Genomic DNA, 24,399 nt, shown 5'->3' on the forward strand with positions numbered 1-24,399 from the left:
TTGCCATTTGATGAGCAACATTCAGCTTACATCAGCTTATGACCTCTTATGATTCACAACCTGGATAGAAAGTCAAAAATTGCCAATGTATTCTTATATATTTTCCTCCAAAGCCATTCTAGCTGTGCTGCAAGTCAGACTCAGCAATAAGATTAGTGCTCAGACTAACACGCTAAACAATAAACAAATGTCTGAACAGTTACATAAGTTGAAGGTACTTACTTTAGTCTTATGATACTGGGATTTACGGTCACAAGATTGGTTTTGCTGCCAACATCTTTACTAACGTTTCCTGTGGTTGGGGGAAGGTTACACCTGAAATTTGGAAGGAAAACTATTTTCAAAATACAACTTGAAAAAAAAGTGGGTACACACACATACACACATATACAAATACATGTGATCACTGCCATTTTATGGGATAAAATCTTTGCTGTGAAGAGATCCTCAGAATTCATCTCATTTCCATTTAAAACTATTTAATAAGTACTGAGCTTTTAGTTGGTTCAACATTGCATAAAATACATAAATTTGATAACTGTTTTCAATATTAAGACCTTTATAAGTAAAAAAAAATAGAAATGACAATTACACCTTGCCTAGCTTTTGAAGAGTTCACACTCCACTTACTAAAATTCTTGTTTATACTGATTATATTCCCACAGTGGTCTGATCACCAATTTATAGAGTTTCAAACACTGAGGCATGGCGACTAAGTTTAGAGAGTCTGCCAGAACGAAAGACTACATAAAAAAAATCAAAACCTCCTGATTTTCGTATGGATGGTTTTTCCACCAAATTATACTTTAACAGATAAAAACCTGATGGTCTTATATATGTATGAAAGGATGTTTTCATACTGATGTTTTCATCCTCTTGTGAGTACTAATTTGTTTTTAAATTAGACAACAAATTAAGAATGGTAATTTTTAGTAATTACATTCCTGTCACACACAAAAGGAAAGTTGGCTTTCACTCCCTAAGTATCGCTCACATCATTTTAAGTAGGCCATTTCTTTAATGTTACAGATACAAAGGAGCCTCTCTGAATATTTCCTGAAGACAGGCTGCTTAAAGTTGATTTGTTCTCAAGTAGGACTGCAGTTGAAATAGTCTAGTCCACACTCTACAAAACATACGAACAAATAAAACATGTACTTCCCACCCCGATAAAAAAGATATACTGAAAAATAATTAAATGCAGTCCCTTGGGAAAAATAAATACCCCTCATAGATAATAAGGCAGGAATGACCTCATTAGTGGGCTTCCTATAACAAACCTACAATATGAGAACAGTCTCATATTGGTTTGAGGAATCAAAGGTGCTTCCCCAATATGCAGTAGTATCAAAGGAGACTTCCAGAGGAAATGTTGCGTATTGTATAGATACAGTAGTATAGTAAAGCTACTCCTCGCCTATTTTCATTCCTTACACTCAACTGATAGCTCCCAATCTTTGAAAATGAAAAAACAGTAATAATAAGCACTTTCCAGATTGTTTTATGAAATATGAATATGTACAGCCAAAATAAGTACGGGCTGCAAAATGAAATAAATTTAATGATACCAACCACTTCTAAGCCTCATTTTGCTAACTTCAAAGGAAACACTATGTGCAGAAAAATACCTGGCATCAGCAAATGGAGGATATAGATAACATCTGCACTTATTTTAGAGTCATTAAGTAGCTGTTGAGATTGAAAAAAGTTTTTAAACTAAACTTATTGTATTTCCTATATTTACATAAAGTAAAATGGATGTCAGGGCATGATTCCGCCAAAGTTTTGGGAATTTCAAGTTTATAGAAAGTCTATTACAAGAAGAATTATCTATCTTCATCATGGCTTTTCTTCATAATGAGTACTTTAACCAAATAGCTGCATCATTCAGGTATTGGCCGTTTTAACACTAATCATGAGGAACACATCCAATAATTGTTGGACTATTGGGTGTGCTGTTCTATTATTACCTCCAGCACAAAAATTTTAAATGAGATTAAAGTGAGGGGGAAGCTACTGATCCAACATCATGTTCCTTTTTCATGTCCTAAAAAGGGCAGTATTAAATCGATAAGGATCAAAGGGTCCCCTTTGATGTATGAAATCAGTGCTCCTGAAATAGGAAGAAAGATTTCGACTTACTTTTTAAAAAGGTGCATTTCAATAGAAACCCATTCTCCCAGGGATGAATCACCTTTCCTTCATATTCTGAAGGTGGAGGTGCCCTGTAAATGGCATACAAGTACAGGCACACATGGCAACCACTTTGGTTTCTATTTTTGCAAGCTGGCTGGTATTGAGATATAAACATTTTAAAAGACCATCATTTAGAAGCTGTGCAATTTTCTTTTTAATTTCAAACCAGAACACTAAATAAACAATAATATTGCATCATAGTACGATGCCTACGTCAGCATTTCCCCAAGTATTATCTGGGAACAAAACTTCTTTGAAGTGCTCTTAAAAACACACAAAAGGTTTTCAAGGTCAGGTGAACCTGAGAAATCTTGCTCCCTCAAGTCTTCTCAAGGAGCTATGGTATCCTTAATACCCTGAAGGCTCTGGCAGGTCCTGCAGTGCAGACCCTCTTTTACCACGATTTCATCCAGAGCTGAAAAGTAAACAATCACAGCACATTTCTATCCTTCTGGTATTAACATTCGGAGAGAGTCAGGACCCATTTAATACTTCAGGAAAGGCTACCAAGATGATCTTGTAGACTGAACAACATAGCTCAAAGGTCAAAATTTACACGGAGTATCTGTGCACCGTCTCTTTAAAATATACAACTGATTTTTCGGTTCAAAGAAACCAGCTTGACAGGTCTTACCTAAAAACGAAGTCGGATTTGTCTATTTCAGCTCCGCAGAGAGACATATTCAGAATTCCCCCATTTCCAACCACGGCACACTGATTGTAAGGGTACCCCACAAAAGGCTGTGACTAGCAGGAGAAAGGGAAAAACTACCATGAAATATCTTTTTAGAACTGTAGATGCCATCAGCTTAATTCAAGTAGCTTGATTGTCACACGTGCTAAGGAAAGGACAAGAACAAGAAAGAGCAGTAGCAACACCACAGTATATTGATCAACTTACAACGTAGAATGTTACAAAATCCTCCAAACCTGTTTATCATTTCTCTGGAGAGAACTATGCAGCACATCATATACAATATACTGTAATAATACAAAATATGTTTGTATGTAAAATGTAACGTAATGCAGTTCACATCACATAATTAAGTAAATAAAATGAGAATGGCAAAATCCCATAGGATGCCTTACCAACCAACGGAAACATTTGCAGCCAAAAAGGAGAAAATAAAGCCATTGGAAAGTAGTGTTAAATCCTCTATTGTTGGGCATAAAATTAATAGCTAATTTAACAAGTTTCCTGCGCTTCTTAAATAGTGAGACCTTCAGTCTCAGTGACGATAGGACATTTATATGTCTGCCGTCTCCACAAAGGACCGGCCACCGTATGTCAGGGAGACCTATCCACTCCGTGCTGACATATTTTAAATTAATTTCCCAGGCCCGAATCTTTTTAATCTTTTCCAAGGCCCCAACTTGCCTACCCCAAAAGATTTTCCACTTTCACCAACTCCTCCCTTTAAGTCTGAAACACAACTTTTCAGTTCAACAGTGCACTTCTTCTTTCCTGCTCACGTTCCCTGAAGTAATGCTGTGACCTTGACCTCATATTGTACCGTGACAGGGTCCTGATTTACCTACTTTGTCTCTAGAATTTGAGTGTAAGTCCTCAAGGGCAGAGAGTGCATTTATTACTTTTAGTTGCTCCTCCTCTGTCACTGCAGACCTAGCACAGGGCAATGTACACAGTGACTTTTACGTAAGCGCTTGCTGGCCCAATGACCCCTCCCCCACAGGTGCTATCCCCAGGGTTGGCCTGAAGCCCCTTGTATGAGCTTGTGAAAGCCAACTGGTAAAATATGCAGAATTTTGTGAGTGGGTTGTTAAACCGTTAGTAAATTAAAATTGCCCATGGTGGGGATATGTACATCACTAAAATCAGCAAACACTGTAAATCAGGGCACCCAATTTCCCAAAGCCATTTCACCAGCACCACTACCAAAACCCCAGGGCCGAAGTGGTTCTGAGCACCCCAGCAGACCCCATGTGCTTCTAATGTCGCATTTGGGAGATGCCCAGCAGGCAAAGAGAACTCTTTTTCGGCACTTCTAGGTTTGTCTTTAAAAATTAAAAATCATAGAGCGATGATTATGCAAGAGGCAACAGAAAGCATAACTTATTAAGGTATTTAATCCACACAACAGCCTTATTAGCATTTTACAGATGGGAAAATGGAGGCACAAGTTTACGGCTGGAAAGTGGTAGAGCTGGGATCCAGACCCAGGCATCTGCACCACTGCACATCACACAGCTCCTCACGATCAGTGGATGAAATGTGAGTTTAAGTACGTATCTTGCTTCTCTTTCTATCTGTTGTGCCTCGCAGATCACCTGGCTCTTAAGTGAATGGTTCCCAAATACCTCAGGGAATTACAAGTCACTCAACCTCTAGTTCAAGATACACCCAGACAGTGTTTACTAAATGGTACCACAATAAATTCTGAATTTTATAGATAAGGTAGAATGCAAATATGCTCTTTATGGTACAATAGAAAAGATTACTGAGGGAAGCCTATCTCCAATTAAGCAGTCAAAATAATGTATGCTTTTCTCTGGCTTTTCCATCAACTGAGAAAAAAACCTCCATATGCTTTGGGGTCTCAACATTCAGGAAGAGCTTAAACAAATTACAAACTTCAACATTCCCTAAAATAAACCTCCTAAGAAAATGCAAATGTGCGTGACTCAAGCGTCTGCACATTGCTCACTCTGGCTGAAAACCAACTTTGTTGTTTTCCTTTGCAAGTGACTTCGCAAAGTTTTTGGAGAAAGTGACTTCACCACATTTAATCAAAAGCATCTATTAAGTGCTGCTGCTGTGTGCCCCACAGTTCTCCTGAGCTGAGCGCCGCAGACCAGAGCTGAGCTGGGTGGGCATGTGGGAAGCAAGGTGGAAAAGAGGTCGGCTCCCCCAGGAGCCACATCCATGGAGAGGAAATGTTAAAGGAACACAGAAAAGTGACCTAGCTTTGCAATTGTTACTGGATTGACTTCAGTCTCTTCTCCCCCCCAATTTTTAAAAATCAGTATAAATTTGGGAAACGGCTGTTGTTCTTAATTGCACACAGAATCCTCAAGACCATGTGAAGTTATTCTTTTCCAGGTGCCAATTAGAAGAAGATACTAAAAAATACCTGCTGTTCCTCTGTTCTGGTCAAACGAAAGCCAGGAAAATACTAGCAAAAATTGCATGGGTGAAAATGTTGCTCATGTGGAACTCTCCACAGCCTTCCCTGATTGAGAATATAAATATTCTTTAATTACTATCTTTTCAATTATTGGTAATTTCAATGCACCAGGAGGGCACTGTCAGAATGCTTTATGACTTATTTTTTTCCTCACTTTATCTTCCAGAAAATATGCAACATTTTTTCTATTGTTTTCTATTTATTTTTCATTCATTTCCAGCACATCATTCTTCCTTTTGAGTTAAAATATTTTTAAACAACTGGGATAACTTATATGACCAACAATAAACGAGTAGAAAGAAGTCAAAGGTCCAAAAAATTAATTATGAGAATTCAATATTCTACAGTTGCAGTATATTAAATTGCACATAATAAAATGACATATGGTCAGTTTTGACCATATGGACTTGACCTTAACTGCTTGTACTTGAATCATGAGAAAAAGATTCCTGAGAGTGTATGTTTTTAAGCAATAGGATGTTCTTCATAACAAAAACTTCCCCCAAATTTGGATTTGGATTTCTATTAAGTGGCAGGTTTCTTCTGGTAATGATACTGTATCATTATTCATTTGTGTACTTAACAAATATGTGATGAGTATATATACTGGGGAAGGTTCTAGGAGCTTGCGATATCAGTGAACACAACAGGCAAAAATCTATTTTATGGGGGTTCTGTCTATCGACCACAAATTCTTACATATTTACTTCCCAAAGATTAGCCACATAAACCTACAGTTCTTTGTGAAGGAAATGATTTAGTCACCAAAACTGACAACTGGAAGAATCTTATTCCAAGTGAAAAATGGTCATCTTCCCAAGCCCCAGTAATTACTACGCAGAAAGCCCAAATACCTCATCTCATTCAAGGATGAGTCATAAAGACTCGAGAACCAGGAGAGCTTATCATTTAAGATATAAATACCATACCTTGCAGAGCCATGCTGCATTCAAAATTGCCCTTTTAAAAAGCATCGCTATACATATCTTATACAACAAACAGAGCACGGTGGTTTAATTAACTTCTCCGTTATTGTAAGTTATAACTTAAAGTGAGAGCAAATTCACCTGGAATGGTGACATAAATAAACTACAACAAATCTTTACTCACCACTGGAAACATACTAAAAATGTTCTCTCTAATTAGGATTTCGTTTTTATTTTCCACCTCATAACTCATGTTGGTCCCAACTGGAGTGTTATTTTGTGAAACAATGAGATTTTGAACAGCATCACAACAGGAAGTAAGTTCTGCTCTGCAAAAAAATAGGAATAAACGTGAGCCCAGGAATACGATTAAGAAATCAAAAAATAGAGACTACAATGGGAAATGCGAAAGAGGATTTTGCCATATTGACTTTCAGAAAGAAAAGAAATCATTCACAAAGATGACATTTTTATCTCATTTCATTCTAACTGGCCCTGGATGGTGAAATGGTATCTTGACAAGATAAAATAGCAAAGAATGTTAAACATGCTTATATTCAGGTAGGGACCAATAGAAAATACCAATTATATAATGGTTTAAATATAAAAACTTCTTTCTAATGGTAGCGTTATATCATTAAAAAGAAAAATGACAGAACACATTATTTTATAATAATGATAAAGTACAGAAGCTAAATTAAGTAGAGTGTTACAGTCACCAAAGCAATATGTAATCATTTGTTATTAGACAACTCCAATGAAAAGAAGAATCATTAAATACAGTGATTTTGTTCTAACTTTAATGAAGTATAATTCACAAATACAAATTGTTTGTATTTAAAGCACAGAATTCAATGTTTTGATATGCATATACATTGTGAAATAATCACCACACTCAAGCTAATTAATATATCCATCACCTCACATAGTTATTTTTTCCTTTTTCTGTGTGAATACTTAAGAAGTACCCTCTTAGCAAATTTCAAATATTCAGTGCAGTATTCTAGTCACATTGATGTACATTAATTAATACAGTGAATTTTTAAGTGAAGCAAAGTTAAAGTTGCCATTCCTTATGGAAAGCCCAGAAAAATGTAACTCACTATCAGAACTATTAATGTTATTGTGGAGTGAAACGCTATCATTAGAATATAGACCAGGAAGTTTCTTGCAGGGTTCATCTGAGTTTGTCCCCATCATCTGGCAGGTAAACGTACAACCACGTGGACTTTCTATTCTGTTTACGTAATTCTTCCATGGATGTGGATCCCACAGTATCTCTTGATAATTATTCCAGAGTTTAATCAACCTTGAAGTCAAGTGATTCTTCCACTTGCACAACCAAAGTAGCGCTGAACTTAAATCCATTTCCCTTGTTAGCTTTTCAGAGACTCCTCATAAAAACACTTCACGTAATTGAAAATGGTAAGCAAGCAGAACTTGAGCCTTTTCAATCTCGAAGAGTTTTAGAGAATTTCCTCTTCTCTCAGCGTTTCCTCTGAGGACCGGTTTTTCATTATTTTAGTCATCTGGTTCCTCTTTAAACCTTGACTTGTTTCTCCATATTACTTTAAAATATGCATCAAAGCTGGATCCAATCATAGCACAGGGACAGAGACTCTTCTGTGAGCAGTGTTGACACCCTAGAGTCACAACTGGACCTTCTTCCTTGCACATTTTTTTTTATGGGTTTTTCGTCCTGAAGGGTATACTTTTGCATGTTTCTACTGAATTGAGTCCCTTTGAAAAAACACAATGTTCTAATCTGTTGTGGTCATTTTGAATTATAATAGAGGCTTCCTGAATTCCAGTCATTCTCAGGGTATGAAAAGTAAGGGCTGTCCTATCGTTTGTACTCTAAAAATCAAGATTTTTCAACAGTACTTCTTATCAGTTAACTTACCTTATTAAAATAGCACATTTTTCTTAACTGAATTGTATTGCCTGCTTATTATTCCTCTTTGTATTTCAGAACCTACCATTTCTAAACGATAGTTCACGGAGATTGACAAAAGAAAAAAAAACTGAAAATGAAATGATGTGCAGTCAGAAACACGAATGATACTAAGTAGTTTTTAATTATAAATTTAATTTCATGAGAATTCATGTGACACATTGCAAGCTCAGAAATTCTTTTGTGTTAATAATTTTAAATGTCTCTTTTATGCAGATTTTGAGAAAAGGCAATGGAATAAATTCTCACTTACCTTTGACAATTAATTTAATTTGTCTAAGGAGAGTCAGTGCTTGAAAGAATATTACGTCAAACACACACACACACACACAAACAAAAAACAAAAAACAAACAAACAAACAAAAAACCACTAACCAGAGTGCCCTTTGTGGTTTTCTAATATGAACAGGTTTTTTTTCTGAAATTGTATTTTTAACATTGTATTATAAAATTTTCAAACCTACTGGCAAGTTGGACAATGAACACTGGAAATAACCACTAGCTACACACTGCCATTAACCTTTTACTCTATTTATTTTATTGTGTATTTATCCATCAATTCATGGTTGTACTTATTGCAATTCAAAGTAAATTGCAGGTATCAGTACACTTCATCCCTAAACACTTCAGCCTGTATATCATTTTGTTTATATTTTGGGATAAAATTTACGTATGATAAGTGCATTTGATGCACACCCTTGTTACCTAATCACATACCAAGGTAAATAATATTACTAACCTCCCAATAATTCCCTCATAACCCTCCCCAGTCTATCTCTACCACTCCCCGCCGCCCCACACACACACCTCGAGACAACCACTTTTGTGATTATTTTTTCACCAAAAGCAAAAAAAGTTAGTTTTGCCTGTTCTGGAATCTTTATAAACAGGATCACATAGTATGCATGCTTTTTTGTTAAGACTTCTTTCTCTCAGCATGAATGCTTCTGCAATTCATGCATGTTGCTGCATGTAACAGTTTGTTCCCTTTTCTTGCTGGAGTAGTATTCTACTGTATGGATGTACCAGGGGCAGTTCAGCCACCCTCCTTGCACTTTTAAATAAATCATTAGCAAAAATCAATGTTAAATACCTAATCACTCATAATAATCTCCCAGGAAAAATATCAGAATAATTATTGAAAATGTCATTTCTGAAGCCTACCTTGGGTGACTGACTAATGGGACTTTTTATACCATTATATTCACTGGCAGAATTACAAATGTATGTTCTTTGTCACTTCCTAGCTCCTTCATGTGGTAGAGACCCCTGTAAGAACCAGTGTTAGTATAAAGCTGAGTTGCTTAGAACAAACAAAATAATACAGAATTTTATCTCTGTTATTCCATTTCCCACCTTCCCTAAAAACAGTCAATTCTGATCCTCCGTGACTCTAAAATCAACTAGATATGTTCACAATAATGGGCGTGGCAATAGATCCCCTTCTTGTGTGAAAAAAGAGCAGGAGACACTTAGACATGAAGGACACTGTTGGTATTAACTAGATGTGATGGTTAATTTTACGTGTCAACTTGACGGGGCCAAGTCCATGCCCAGATAGCTGGTGAAACATTGTTTCTTGGTGTGTCTGTGAGGGTGTTTCTGGCAGAGGTTAGCATTTAGATCCCTCAGCAAAGAAGATGGCCCTCACCAATGCAGTGGGCATCATCCAATCTATTGGGGACATGAACAGAAGAAAAGGCGGGGAAGGGCAAATTTGCTCTCTGCTTCAGCTGCATCCATCTTCTCCTGTCCTTGGACATCACTGCTCCTTGTTCTTAAGTCTTCAGACTCAGACCAGGGCTTACACCATGAGCCCACCAGTTCTTGGGCCTTCAAACTCAGACTGGAGCTTACACCACCAGCTTTCTCGGGTCTACATGGCAGATGGTGGAACTTCTCATGAGCCAACCCCTCATAATAAATGTCTTTCTGTATATCGACACATATTCTATTGGTTCTGTTTCCCTATAAAACCCTAACTAAGACAGATATTGGTACTGATAAGTGGGGGGGTGCTGCTATAATAAACACATAAAAAGGAGGAAGTGATTTTGGAACTGGGTAATGGGTAGAGACTGGCAGAGTTTCATGCGCATGCTAGAAAAGGCCTAGATTGCTGTGAACGGGTTTTTAAAGGTGATTCTGGTGAGAGCTAAAATAATAAAAAATAAGAGGAGAGCTGTAGACAAAGCTCTTGTCCTAGAGAAACTCTAAATAATTCTGAGCAGAATATTGGTTGATATATAGACACTAAAGGCCATTCTGAAGAGATCTCAGATGGAAAAGAGGACCATGTAATTGAATGATGGAAAAAGGCAATTCTTGTTAAAAAGTGGCAAAGAACTTGGCTGAATTGTGTTAGATTTCTAATGTTTTGTGGAAGGTAGAACTTGTGAGCAACAAAACGGGATAGATACTTAATTGAGGAGCTCTTCTAAACAGAATGTTGAAAGAACTGCTTGGCTCCCCCTAACTATAGTAAAATGCAAGAAGAGAGATGTGACTTGAAGACAGAACTATTAATAAAAAGGGAAGCAGAGTCTAAAGATTTGGAAATTCTCAGCCTACCCACATGGCAAACAATGAGAAAGTGTGCTCAGGAGAAAACACTAGCGGTGTGGCCACCTGGTGTCCCATGCGATGGTATTACAATATGGGGACTTTAGGGGGTGATTAGGATTAAATGAGGTCATGAGAGTGGAACCCTCGGGAATGGGATTAGTGTCTTCATAAGAATCACGGAGAATTGCTCCCCCTTCCTGCTCTCTACCATGTGAAGTTACAGTGACAAGGCTGTCCTCTGTAACCTGGAAGAGGGCTCTCAAAGCCCAACCATGCTCCCACCCCGGTCTTACACTTCTAGCCTCCAGAACTGTGAGAAATAGTCCTATTGTTTACTAGCCACTGAGTCTATGGCACTTTGTTATAGCAGCTCAAACTTAAGACGCTAGAAGACATACTGCGGTCGTGATAATCTAAACGGTCTGTAATGTGTAGCTTCCCATTTCACAATAGCAAATATCCAACCAGATCAGCATGCACAAACCTTACACTTGTAAAGCGCTGTGCCCTTTTTAGAGCATTTTCACACCCACTACGTCATTTGATCCCCACAACAACCAGGGAGGTAGGAAATATTATTATTCCCTTTTTAGAGATGAGAAAACTAGAGTTGAAAGAGGTTAAGTGACATGACCAAGGCACACGTTGTAAATGACACCAATCTATGTCTTTTGACATTCAATGCTCGGCAATTTACATTAGAGGGTGTTGTAGTTGGGGTGTGTGTGGAGGGGGTGGGGGGTGAATGCCCTCCTTTGAGCTTCTTCCCTCTGGATGCTTTCCACAATGGCACCAAACAACATAGTGGTTCCCAAAATAATACAGGTAGCACGTCACTGAAACTTGCCCAGACACAACACAAAGGCTGGAAAACACACACACACACACACACACACACACACACACATAAGTGCTCCAAACTCTACACGTAACTGAGACATTCAAGGCTCTCATTTTACGTCGAAGAGGGGTACAGGGTCCCCCATGGGATGAAGGTTATTAAATGGAAAAGAAACTCTTAGCTTGTTGAGGACCTAGCCCTCACTGCGTCATACGCTCAGCAACTTCCTCCACACAGTCCAGTTTCAAAACATGAATACTATATACTCCTCTGTACCCCCAGAAAAGAATGGGGACCCTCTGCACTACATTGGGTTCCAGAATTGAAGACTTCACATACTTTTCAAAGTGCTTACCTCTCAGAAGTAGGCCGGTTCAGGGAGAATCTGGCTTAATACTTTTAGCCTTAATCTATAAAGATGGAATCTGAAAATATGCCAAATCATCTTTGCATCACACTTGGTCTAATAAGTCTACTTTTAAGAAAGGGATTTTTGTTAAAATTGTGGAAATTCCTTTTTCTTTTCCACCATAGGTGTTAAATATTTCCTTTGTTTTTCCTTTTTATTTTCTCCATTCATTTCAAGTCTGGTCAAAATTCTTCAGTTCTGAATGGGGTGCTTCCTGGATTTCCAGGAAATATTAATGACTGTGCAAGGCTTACAGCGTGCAACGCACTATAGGACACTGAATATCAACGACCTAAGTGGCACAGCCCAGAGCTCACAGGAGTCTGTCCTGTTTGTCAAACTCTCTAAGACTCTTTAATGAGACGTGGCACAGTTAGGGTGAGGCAGAGGTTATAGACACTTTCTAAGTATTAAGAAAGAGCTATCTGTTAGGAGGATCCATTCTCTAAGATTCTAATAAAGGTCCTAGGAGACAGAGTTTTAAAATATAAGCACCTTCAGAAATTCAAGGGACTTATTTACCATCCTAACCATTTCTAAAATAGTCACATTTCTTTTTCTTCGTCAAAACCACAAAGCTTAGGCCAAGCAAGACACCAACTGCCTCTCTCCTGTTGATGCCCCAGTTTGTGCCTTTCTTCTGTCCCTACCTTGCATTATTTAATTCATTGATGTATCAATAATATGAATGTCAAATATGTAGTGCGTTCTCTCTGTGTGTTAAATATTTTACATATATTGTCTCATTTAAGCCACACAATAATCCTACAAAATAGGTACAACTGACACTCATTTTACAGTTGAGAACAATTCGGGCTTATAAAAGGTTAGTAGATCACATGTGACATATTCATTCATTCATTCATTCATTCATATTTATTTAGCATGTAGGTAGGTGTTGAAAACTGAGATGTGCTGTCTACACACTGGTGAAAAAATAATCAGCCTCCATCTTTGTGGTGTTTATGATCTATTAAGGAAGAACATAAAAAAGGTATATAAGGATGAATTTGAATAACAGACCCTGTCTCCGCTCTCAGCTTGCACACAGGTCAGCACAATTCAGAGGAGAACTAGAAAATGGAAGAAGACTTCAGAGCAAAGCAATGAAGGTGGTTAACAGTTTGTTAACTACATTCGAGAAGGAAATGTCAGCAAAACAGGGGAATCTTTTTTTGTACAAAGAGTCACTGAACCAGAAGAAAATCAACGGAAAGTCATACAAGCAAAGGAAAACAGAAAATATTGTATGCATAAGCTTCTCAATTTTTAAAGAAGAATAGAAAACTATTTAATGAATTTAGAAAATATTTTTTAATTTTCAGTTTTTATGTTATGGGTAACTGCAGAAGAGAAGTGGACAGGCGAAAGCTAAGGAGAGTAAACTAAAACTGTAGAAAAACCAAGAAAAAAAGCAACAACCCAGATGGACATAGCATGAGACAAAGAAGAAAAAGAAAAGAGATAGACACATAAACGTGAAACCCAGAGGAAGAAAACCCTGAGAAAAGCAGAGGAGATGAAGACCGGAGGTAAAAGATAGGCACACACAAAATACCAGGATGTAGAGATCCATGAAATACCCAGAGGGAAATGGAAACACTCGCACGATCACACAGAAACACAGGTTTACACAGATAGAACATTCGACAGAAAGGGGCCAGAAACAGAGCCACGAAACAAAGGCCCAGATAGGAATATAAAAAGCAAAATATGTGAGTTTTAAGCTCAAGTACATTCATGTGTAAATAATAATAGCAAATGCATCCATGGTTCTTACTATGTCCCAGACATTCTTCTAAGCACTTCACATAGTAACCTATTTAATCTTCATCACAGCCCTATGAGGGAAACACTATTATTATCCTATTTTTATTATCATTTGCCAGTTGCGGCAGTTGAGACACAGAGAGGCTAAGGTAGTTGCTTGAGGTCACACAGCTAGTGAATGACATGACTGAGATTTGAACCCAAGTCCTAATGTCTATGTGCTCTTAACAACTGCCCTATATTCCCTCTATATGTTGCTTTAAATACACTAAAAGAGACACACAGAGGGGATAAAGCCACTGACACAGCCCACATAGCCACGGTTACAAGACATGTAGATACACTCCCTGACCTTCATGGGAAAATATCTACATCTTAAGAGGGTTTGTAAATTACGATGACATATTTTCTAACTGTGTTGAGTTTTCATGACTATATGCATAAACGAGTGAAAACAGTATTCAAATCCCTCCCCCTCAAGGAAGCCAGGGAATACTCAGCTGGGTATTAAAGGGCTGAGGGTTGGGAACTGCTGATCATGGAGTCAAGGCCAAGGCTGAAAATTCCTGCCTAGGCAACAGACTGCTCGAAGCCAGGAACCAAGACAGAGCATCTGAGAAAAAGATAGTGTTTGACACGAAGGAGAACAGATATGAACAGCAACAAAAGGGCAGAGTCGGAAATCAAATGCAATGACATGGAACAGAGTTTAGGGTAAACTGAAGATTTCATTCATTCATTCATTCGTACATTTATTCTTTCAGCAAATCAAGCTCTTACTACTGTTCTCAGTACTAGGGATATAACAGCAAAAACAGAGTGAATGCCCATGGAGGGCTTCTCATCCAGTGGGAGAGAGACAACAGCAAATGATGACAACATCATGCCATCAGTCCCACACTGCAATGGAGGGAGCAAAGAGTCAGGAGCCGGGCTAGGCCATGCCAGGCCTGCTGTACACCAGGTTTTTTAAAGAAAAAAAAACCTGCAAAGGTGACACCGTAGCCCAATGGGAACCTCCTTCTGTGACATCAGAGCAGACCTTTGAGACTGACATGCCGGCCAACATAAGGTGGGGAGCACACAGTTTGGAGTTTGGGCACCTTACTCACTGCCCATGGCTGCTTACGCTACAGACGTTTAGGTGCTGCTCTGAGTGGAACAATGCACTTCCTTGACTCATTAATCTTGTGTTTATGTTTTGCTGGTTCAATAATAAAGCAAAGTAATAGTCGGTTGAACTGAGTCCGATTCCACATTCATGCAAACCCAAGGACCTGGGCCCACCCTGCAGGCAGGAGCACATGGAAGTTATCCAATCCAAACTTGGGGTGTCAGGGCTCAGCTCCCTATAAGACGCAAAGCTTAATCTGAAAAACAAAAGATGAGTAGAAGTTAGCCAGGCAAGGCAAGAGAAAGAGGTGGAGGAGTGAAGACTCTGAGAAACAGTGAACAGAGAGTGTGAAAGCCAGGAGCCAGGAGGAGAGAGAGCATGGAACACGCAAAATACTGAAAGCAATTCTGTCTGGCTTAGAATACTAGGAGGGGACTGCTGCAGAACTGTTATCATGAGAAGGCTTACAAGCAAGACAAGGTTGACAATTTGGCTTTCTTCTATGGGAAACGGCAAATCATTGAAGGTCTCAGTCAATGACAGTGACACAACGAGATATGCATTTTAGGATGTGCACCCTGGTTTCAGTGAGGAGGACAGATGGGGTGGGGAGGACAGATGGAAATAAAGATGGTGTGATCAGTTAGAAGGATAAGGCAGTGACCCAGTGTTGAAGATAGTGTCTGAAGAGGGCCGCCATCCACTCCCGCTCTCCCTACATAAACATGTAGCTCCGCACATTAGGAAGTGAAATCTGAACTCCTCCCCTTGAATCTGGGCTGGCTTCTGTGACTCCTTTGACCAAGAGAATGCTGCTGAAGTGGTGTTCTGGGACTTTCATGACCAAAGCTCGGTCATATAAAGTCTTCCGGCTTCTGCCTGGGTCTCTTGGAATGTTCCCTCTTTGGACACTGCCTCAGAGAATCCAGCCACCATATTGCACGATGCGCATGTCCCATGCACAGGCCTCCTTTGAAGGAGCTTGAGATGGCAGTCCAAGCTGAATCCCAACCAAAGTCCACGTCAACTGCCAGCTATGTGAGTGAGCCGTCTTGGATGGCCAGCGCAAGTCAGCTTTCAGACAATTCCAGCTCCACTCACCTCTGGACTGCAACTCAATGAAAGCCCTCGGTTAAAAGCTCCCCAGCTAAGTGCAGTCAACGCATGAAACCATGGGAAAATATGAAATCATCGCTTTAAGCCAGGGGGGGCCAAACTTCTTTCAATGTTTTTCACCAAGGGCCGTAGGCGGTAAAATACACAAGCAGCCGGGCCACTCACTCGAGGTGAAGTACGTATTGCCTCACCTGGTTTATTTAAGTAAACTAAATATATTTTTGGAATTTGCTGAGGGCCAATTAAAAATGGATTGCAGGCCGCAGTTTGGACACCCCTGCTTTAAGCCATCAAGTTTTGGGGCAGTTGATTATGCAGCAATAGGTAACCAGAACGCTAGTTAAGAGATAACTAGATAACGTTTAAGAAATAATTAGCACCATTGTATCAGTTAGGGCTTTCCAGAGAAAAAGAACCAATAGTCTACCTGTCTCTGTCTCTATCTATCTATCTATCTATCTATCTATCTATCTATCTATCTATCTATCTATCTATCTAAAGAGATTTATTTTAAGACATTGGCCCACACAAGTCTAAAATCTGTAGGGCAGGCAAGTAGGCTGGCAACTCAGGCAGAAGTTGATGCTGCAGTCTTGAAACAGAATTTCTTCTTTTCTGGGAAACTTCAGTTTTTGCTCTTAAGGATATCAGCTGATTGGATGAGCCTTTGCCACAATAATTTCAGGGGTAATCTCTTTTACTTAAAGTCAACTGATTGTAGATGTTAACCACACCTACAACAATACTTTCACAGCAGTCAGCATTTAATGAAATAACTGGGTACTCTAGCCTAGTCAAGTGAACACATAAAATTAACCATCACAGTAACCTAGACCAGAACAGTGTCTGGGGATACAGCAAAGTAGATAGATTTGAAAGATGTTTAGAATGTGGAACTGCTACGGTTTGGTGATTGACTGGAAATGAGCACTGAAGGAGAAGATGTCAAGGGTAACACACAGGTTTCAGATTCAGGCCACTGGGAGAGGGCCGTGCCTTCCATGACACAGAAAGAAACGGTCTTTTCATAATGAAGCGGTGACTTGTTATTGTTTTAATTCATACGGAGACTCATAAAGGGAAAATGGAATCACATTGCAGCAGTAGAACTAGTAGAACTAATCTAGAAGTTAGATTGTGAAAAAGCAGGGCTGTGAAGTCTTTGGAAACAGGAGAGCTATTCAACCGTCTGGCTGGCTTCAGATGGCATTCTGAATAAGCACAAAGCTATGAAGGGACTGACCTCTCAAGGTCCCTCTGTGGGCTCTAGTCGCATGATTGGGCCCTGACTTTTTTTAAATTGTTAAGTTAAAGTCAATTGTGAATTACGTAAGTGTGGGAAACACATGTTCTAAAAATACAAAATCAACTGTTAAGATGAATGCCTGGATTTCTGAATATATCTTGCAGACAAAAAAAAAGAAAAAATCCAGGTCACTGCCGTTATTGTTCAATGCGTGAAGAGAATATAAAGAAGTCATTTATACCAAACCTTTACTGACAGATTTTATACTTCTCTTTAGATATTTTGAAGGGGAGGAAAAGGGAGGAGTAAGAAACTGGTTTTTTTTTCATACATTGTCGAGCAACATATTTAAGATCCTGAATCAATACTCTGAACTCTATGAAAACAGTTTTATCATTATAATGTTGAGTCAATCTTATGTGTAATTGTACCAACATGCTACTCTGTGAAGCATTTCCTAAGGAAAATGTTTCCAGTATATTCTGTATTTATACCACTTTCTTTTATAAAAGGTCTCATTATTTCATGATCTTTAACTTACCCAACCAAATCCTAATTATATTTTTCAGTGAAAAGCAATGCATATGTATGAAAGGGCTCCTTCTGGGCCAACGGTAGGTCTCTGTCCTGCACAGATGGAAAGACAGGTAGGAGGCTACTTCTACTCATGGTCATTTAATGAGCCTGGTTCACGTGCACAAGTGGGCCCTACTTAGAAAGCTACCTAGAAAGCTACTGCAGGCCAGCCCACAACTCAGGCATTTTTCCAGCAGAGTTCTCCCAGCTCACTGTGGCATTCATCTTCTTCTGCTTTTTGGCTTTAGTCCCAAAACTCAGCTTCTATTTCTGCCTGGCCTCTAGGAACTGTGCAATTATTTTCCTGCCTTTGGCCTCTGGCTTCCCTCCACGTCTTGACTTTTCATCTCTGCCCTCAGGCTTCACCCCACAGATAAGAATGATCCAGTCCTACTCTGAGCTGCCCACCCTTAGTCCCAACTGAGGGCTAAATAACCGGGAGAAAAGGCAGGATGTGTAACTCTGCTGTCTGTAATCAGACTGATTAATTTTCAGGCAACCCGTAGTCATTCCTCGTTGGACCTCAGAGCCTGTTGCGAAACCCGACTTGCCCAGCCATCTTGAAAGGTGGGGACAGGCCATAGACTCTCCAGATTAAAGGTAAATCTTTTTTTGCTGCAAATAATACACAAGAAGATTGTAACCTAGAAAGTTGAAGCTTCATATTTTCTGTTCTCTGTGACCTATTTCCCATCAAGAAAAGATTAAAGAAAATTCAAACAGAGCAAACTGAATAGGAAGTGCTGGTCTTCATCAAACGCATGGGATAATCCACATGAAATGCACCACAAAAGCCAAACTGGGCCTTACAAATGTTTCTATGTCTCCTCAGGCAGAGGACTAGAACTGAACTGATTATATCTTTACTGCTACTTGGGACTTGCTCTATTTATTACAGATGCCAAGAGTTTAAACTATTTCTAGTAAAATGCTAATTGTAAGTTAGGAAAAGGATATTAAACTGAACGTAATAATAGCAATAGTTTATCGAGCAAGGTAGCATCTCCATTTTGCTGATAAAGAGACTGGTTGGGAGAAGTGGCTTAGCCTCATGATAATGATGATGAGACTACAAATAACCAACTGCCCAAATGCCTCCTGTGAAAGGTAAAAATGGTGCCTTTAAGATGTCCTAGTAGGAACTCAGCCACCCGTGCAGGAGACCAAAGTTAAAATAAAATCAAAGACTATGGAAAACAAACAAGAAAAGTCAATAATAAGATGCATGGAGCCAACCTGAACCTGAGCCTATGCTCCTGAGCCCAGAAACCTGACTATGCTTTCCAATCCCTTATTCCTATACTGAGCTTTGGCCCCTTTTTTAGAACCATCTAGAAAGATTCTTGGCTCCTCCTGATGAAAATGTTTTCCCATCCTTATTTTGCACTCTATAAAATACATGGATCACAGATTATCCAGGTCTATAAATCCATCATACACACAAAATGGAAATTCATACTTGTGGTCAGTATTATGAAGGGGAACCTCATTACAGGATGGCAGCAACAACTGGATCAAGTTGTTCAGGGAAGGCCTCCCTGAAGAAGGGATGACTGATTTGGGAACTGAAAGGTTAGGACACGTTAACTAGGGGGGTTGGGGGAGGTGGAAGGGACCGCGTTGTCAAGGCTCTGTGGTGGAAGCAAGTATAGTACATTAGATGAAGGGGAAGACCAACTCAGGTAGAGCAAACAGTCAGAAGAAGTCTGGTGAGCAGTGAGGCTGGACAAGTAGGTAGTGGACAGAAACACAGGGTCTTGGGGGAGTTTAGTTCTGGTTTTGAAAACAATTTTTAAAAAATAGATTCCAAATTTTGGGGGGCAAGGGATACAGAGGTGAAAGCGGTTGTGACCACAGACTGCAGTGCAATGTCTGTTTACAAAAAAAAATCCACCCAGCTGTTGCACAGAGAATGGATGAGAATGAAACCAGCATGGTGCAGGATGGCCAGGGTGCAGGTCCAAAGGAGAGGTCATGATGAAGCAAATCCGGCCACCATAGTCAGTGCGATGCTACAGAGACCGTGCCAGCAGAGGTTCCCAGGTTCGAGAGAGAGACTCCAAAAAACAAACCAGACTTGAGGATGGACTGATACGGGGATGAAGAAGGGGAGCTAAAGGGACAGATGGAGTGACACAGAAATCAAGTATGAAAATCTTTCAAGGAACGAGGAATGATCTATAATTTCAGAATACTGGTAAGAGGTGAGAGGTGGAGCAAATGGGAATAGAAAGTGGCTTTGGATTTAGCAATGTGGGGTCACTGCTGACCATAGGTGAAATGTTATAGTTAAAGGTTTGGGTGGAAGAGAGACAACTCTTTCTAAAAGATCAGCTCATGTACTTGACTATAAGAATTTAACCAAGGTAAAATAAAATATAAAAGAATATAATTATCAAAGCGAAGGACGGGGAAGCAACTGAGATGTAAACTCAGAGTGAAAGAGCAATGTTGAGACACTGAAGAAAGGTCTATATGCTGAGATATTGTACCAGTGTTTAAACAATGGAACATACATTGCATTATAGCAAGCAAAGCAATAAGGAAAAGAGGGTTTGAAAGGCAGGGCAGTCTAGAAGGAGGCTTATCTGACATGGGAGCACACAGCAATATAGTTACTATTGAGTATAACTTGGGAGGTAAGTTTTGAAATAGAATTTAGAAGATCAATGAATCCCATGTAGTTTTGATGCATTTTTCACAATAAACTTTATATTCTGAAGACTAAAAGAGGAAACAGTCCCAAAATGTAGAAGAGCCAGTTTCTATTATTAAATATGGCGGTCGTCATGACATGGTGTGAGTTTTGTTGCTTCTCTAAATGCACAGGCACGCTGTATGGCATGACAAATAAGATGATATGACAGGATATTAACAGTGAAAAATGATCTTGATGCAGAGGAAACAAGGAAAAGAAGCTTTTTCAATCTGACAACTGACCCAAAGCACCTATCATAAAGTGCCCACATCTTCTTAAATTAAAAAAAAATATGTATCGCTTTGAGCCATCATCACAGTCACCCTGTATGAATCATAAACAGCAAACATTTAAAGGTTATGAGGAGGAGGGGAACAGAGGATCAGAAAAATAAACATGGTCTTGTAAAAACCAAAACAGCCCACTAATAGAGATGATTTTTGTTTTTCTCCAAGAAATCTGTGCTAAAAAATAAAATGCCTGGGACATAATAGTGTTCAGTAAGTGTTGACTGAATAAAAAAAAGAAGTGTAATATCCCAAAATGCTAACCCAAATCAAATCATAATGATTACTGTTGGAGAGAGAGTTCAGAAAATAGCTGAAAACGTTGTTGGTTAAAAAAGTTTGGTTGCTCAGTTTTATGATTTCTTGAAAAACAGTAACTTATTAATCTATTTACCTGTAGAATGTGTATGCTTTCACAAAGCTAAATCATCAAATGGCACTGTTTTAGTCATGTTAAAGTCATGTAATAAAAAATTCACATGTAATGCAGTATGTAAGTATACTTTGTTTAACACTGATTTTTTTTTCTAAGGAGTGTAAATAAAAAGGAAAGCAGCACATTGGCTGCTTTTTTAGAAATATCAGTGAATCTACTAATACAGCATTGGAATCTTTTCTTATATATCCAATACAGAAAAAAGCAAAGGAATAACTTTTAAGAAATTTTAATCTAATAAAACCTGAGGGGATAATTTTAGATTTAATAAATTTGCTGCCATGTAATAGTTATCTGTAACAAAGTAATCAGGCACACCTGTCCTATAAGTAATTTGAAAGATATTTCATGCACGAGTCTTAAAATAAACATGTGCATTTACATAATAGCATTGTTTTCTGCCACTACGTTTTCAGTGATTGATAATATTCAGTCATTTTGGATTCAACTCATATGTATGAAACATGGGGACATCTAAAAAAATCAAATGGTCTTGGAAGGTCCAAAAGCCATTGAAAAACAATAGTATGAGTATTTCTGGGAGGAAAAAGGAAAGTAAAATGAAAATTAAGCACTGTTGTTTGTGTACCTATTAGTTTTTCATAATTGATTACACATACGAATATATTTCTTTTAAGTTAGAAAACAATTCACAAAAGCTAATGAAGTAATTACCATGTAAGTTACCTAGGGAATCTAGACTAATTATTGAAGCTCAAAGATTTTCTGCTGGGATAAAACCTGCTTACCAGAAGTTTCCAGAGCATCACAAGAAACTTCCAAGGTGAAGTAGAGGAAGAAGGAAAGAGGAGTTAGGGGCATTTCATACTGTGCTTAATTTAAATTTAAGCATATCAATGTTACTTTCAAATATGTAAGTTCAAGCAAATGCTTATCCATCATTTTCTTAAAATGAGAGGGAGAGAATGTGAAGAGCCATAATTTAGTTAACTGAAGGGGGTCAAAATATGAAAAAATAAAAAAGAACTATAAACCAACAATAAAAACTCAGATAATTCAATAAAATATGGGTAAACTACTTGAACAGAAACATCACAAAACAGGAAATATGAATGGCCCATAAATAGATGTGAAGATGCTAAATGTTATTAGTTATCCGGGATATACAAACTGAAAATACCATGAAATAACAGTCAGGCTAAAATTAAAAGGTCTGATAATACCAAGTGTTGGTCAGGATGAGGGGCAACAGGAATTCTAATACATTGTTTCTGGGAGTGTAAAATGGTGCAGCTCTTCTGGAAAATAATTTGGCAGTTTCTTATAAGGTTAAATATACAACAACCCTATAAATAACTTCTTACACTGAAATCCAGGTAGATTTTTCATAAATTATTGTATGTGTATCAGCTTATGTTTGGGGAAAAAACTGTAATAGGATCAATTAGTGATTTTAAAAGCAGAAGGCAGTTGGCTAGATATTCTTAACTTGATATATCTATCTGCAATTGAAATTAGATGCCAATGAAAAACACTGGGGGGGAGTGGGTAGGACATCTTCAACTTTTACTTCAATCCTTCATTAACTAGCTTCAACTGTGTTCTCACAAAAAACGCCAATGCATAACAGAAACTTAGAATGTCGGGATGACAGGGAGAGATAAATCTGAGGGAGGGCGACACCTAGGTTTATGATAACCACGTTTACAGGGAAGGTAAAACAAGCAATAAAATCCCAAAGTAGATAGAGCCTTAGGTTTGAAAGAGTTCTTAGAAATACTTATGTTCAATTCAAGGGGTCCTGAACTCCTTGAGAATCTGATGACTGTCAGGAATCTTTTTCTAAGAAACATATACAATTTCACATATAATTTCAAAGGCTTCATGAAACCACTGACATGGGCTTCAGCTATTTCCAGGGAAAGGCTGTGAGAAGTTATGGACACGAATCCCAGCTACAAGTTCTCAGACTCATAATTAAGTATTGAACGAATAAAAGCTTAATAATCTATAAAAAGAGGACAAACACCGTTAAGTGGGGGGGGGGGGGAATAAGATTGCTGAGGAGATAGGCTTTTAAAAGGCCGTATTTCTGACATAAAATAACTTTAAACAGTAGTTGCCTTTCTTTTTCAGAAAAGTCCATTTTTGCTAACATTCATATTTATCCTACAAAAGGAAACATCTTCTGCACCTGGTTGTCCCAAAAGCAGCTTAACCATAGCCTGTCTAGAATGAGCTTCTCTTCTCAAAAGCAATTCCTCTTTGAAATCTTTATACTTATCAGTGGCACCATTATTATCTCAATCAACCAGACCCAACATTTCTCATTTGTCGTCTACGCTTTCTCTTTCTTCTCTTTCAATTAGAAAACTAGCAATCATAAGCAAAGCCCTGCCATTTCTTCAGTCATGGATATAAGTACTCCAGCTATTTATTGGGTACCATCTATGTGATGGCTGCTGGAAAGACAAAGATAAATAAAATCCACCATGCCCCCAAGAAGCTCCCAGTCAAGTAACTGTCCCTTCTTTGATATTTTGATAGCCATCATTGTTGTTTTAAATCTTCATCATTCTATAGTCACCTTTCTACAACCAGCCCGACTGTTCTTGCTTCAGTCTATTCATTCCCTTCTAAGACTCCAATCTGCTTAAGATGTTGCATAACATTATTTCTCTAAAATAATAAATTCATCATGTGATTCCCTTGATATAAGTGTCTCTATTGGGATCTAGGTATCTACAGAAAGCTTGTGGACTTTATTCTGATAATCAGAGCCCTGTGCATCAGGGGCACCCCTTTGACCTATAAGTATCCCCTTTATCCCAAGCACCCTCTAGTCCAAGTTCACTGCTCCTGAAACTTCCTCATGTTTAGTCCTGGTCTCACCGCCCTGTATTGGTCTCTCCCACCCTTTATACCCATCCTCAGAGTCACAGCTCGGTCCTGCCTCTCTCCACAAAATGGTTCAAGAAATCATATCCCATGGTTATCATGCATTGATATATTACAGTATTTGTATACATCACTCATTTTGACACTAAATCATAAATATTCATACTCTTATGTTTTGTCTCTCCGAACTGACTACAATTTCTTTGAGGTCAGCAAGAAAACCCGGTATTTTTCTTGTTTACTTTCATGCATCCCTTGAT

At 38.5% G+C, this 24,399-nt stretch overlaps 1 protein-coding gene across 2 annotated transcripts in view; it reads right to left on the reverse strand.

Annotated features, from left to right (window-relative positions):
• ST8SIA6 (ST8 alpha-N-acetyl-neuraminide alpha-2,8-sialyltransferase 6) overlaps nucleotides 1–24,399 on the reverse strand; it is a 137,453-nt gene that overhangs the window by 30,544 nt on the left and 82,510 nt on the right. For both annotated transcript variants that reach the window (XM_033100517.1, XM_033100516.1), the window contains exons 5-7: nucleotides 6,453–6,597; nucleotides 2,831–2,943; nucleotides 223–315 (exon numbers count right to left, since the gene is read on the reverse strand). In XM_033100517.1, the coding sequence (XP_032956408.1) occupies nucleotides 223–315; nucleotides 2,831–2,943; nucleotides 6,453–6,597 (351 nt within the window). The remainder of the gene's footprint in view (nucleotides 1–222; nucleotides 316–2,830; nucleotides 2,944–6,452; nucleotides 6,598–24,399) is intronic.

The sequence above is a fragment of the Rhinolophus ferrumequinum genome, assembly GCF_004115265.2.
Source record: "Rhinolophus ferrumequinum isolate MPI-CBG mRhiFer1 chromosome 5 unlocalized genomic scaffold, mRhiFer1_v1.p scaffold_110_arrow_ctg1, whole genome shotgun sequence".
In the NCBI taxonomy this organism is placed as follows: Eukaryota; Metazoa; Chordata; class Mammalia; order Chiroptera; family Rhinolophidae; genus Rhinolophus; species Rhinolophus ferrumequinum.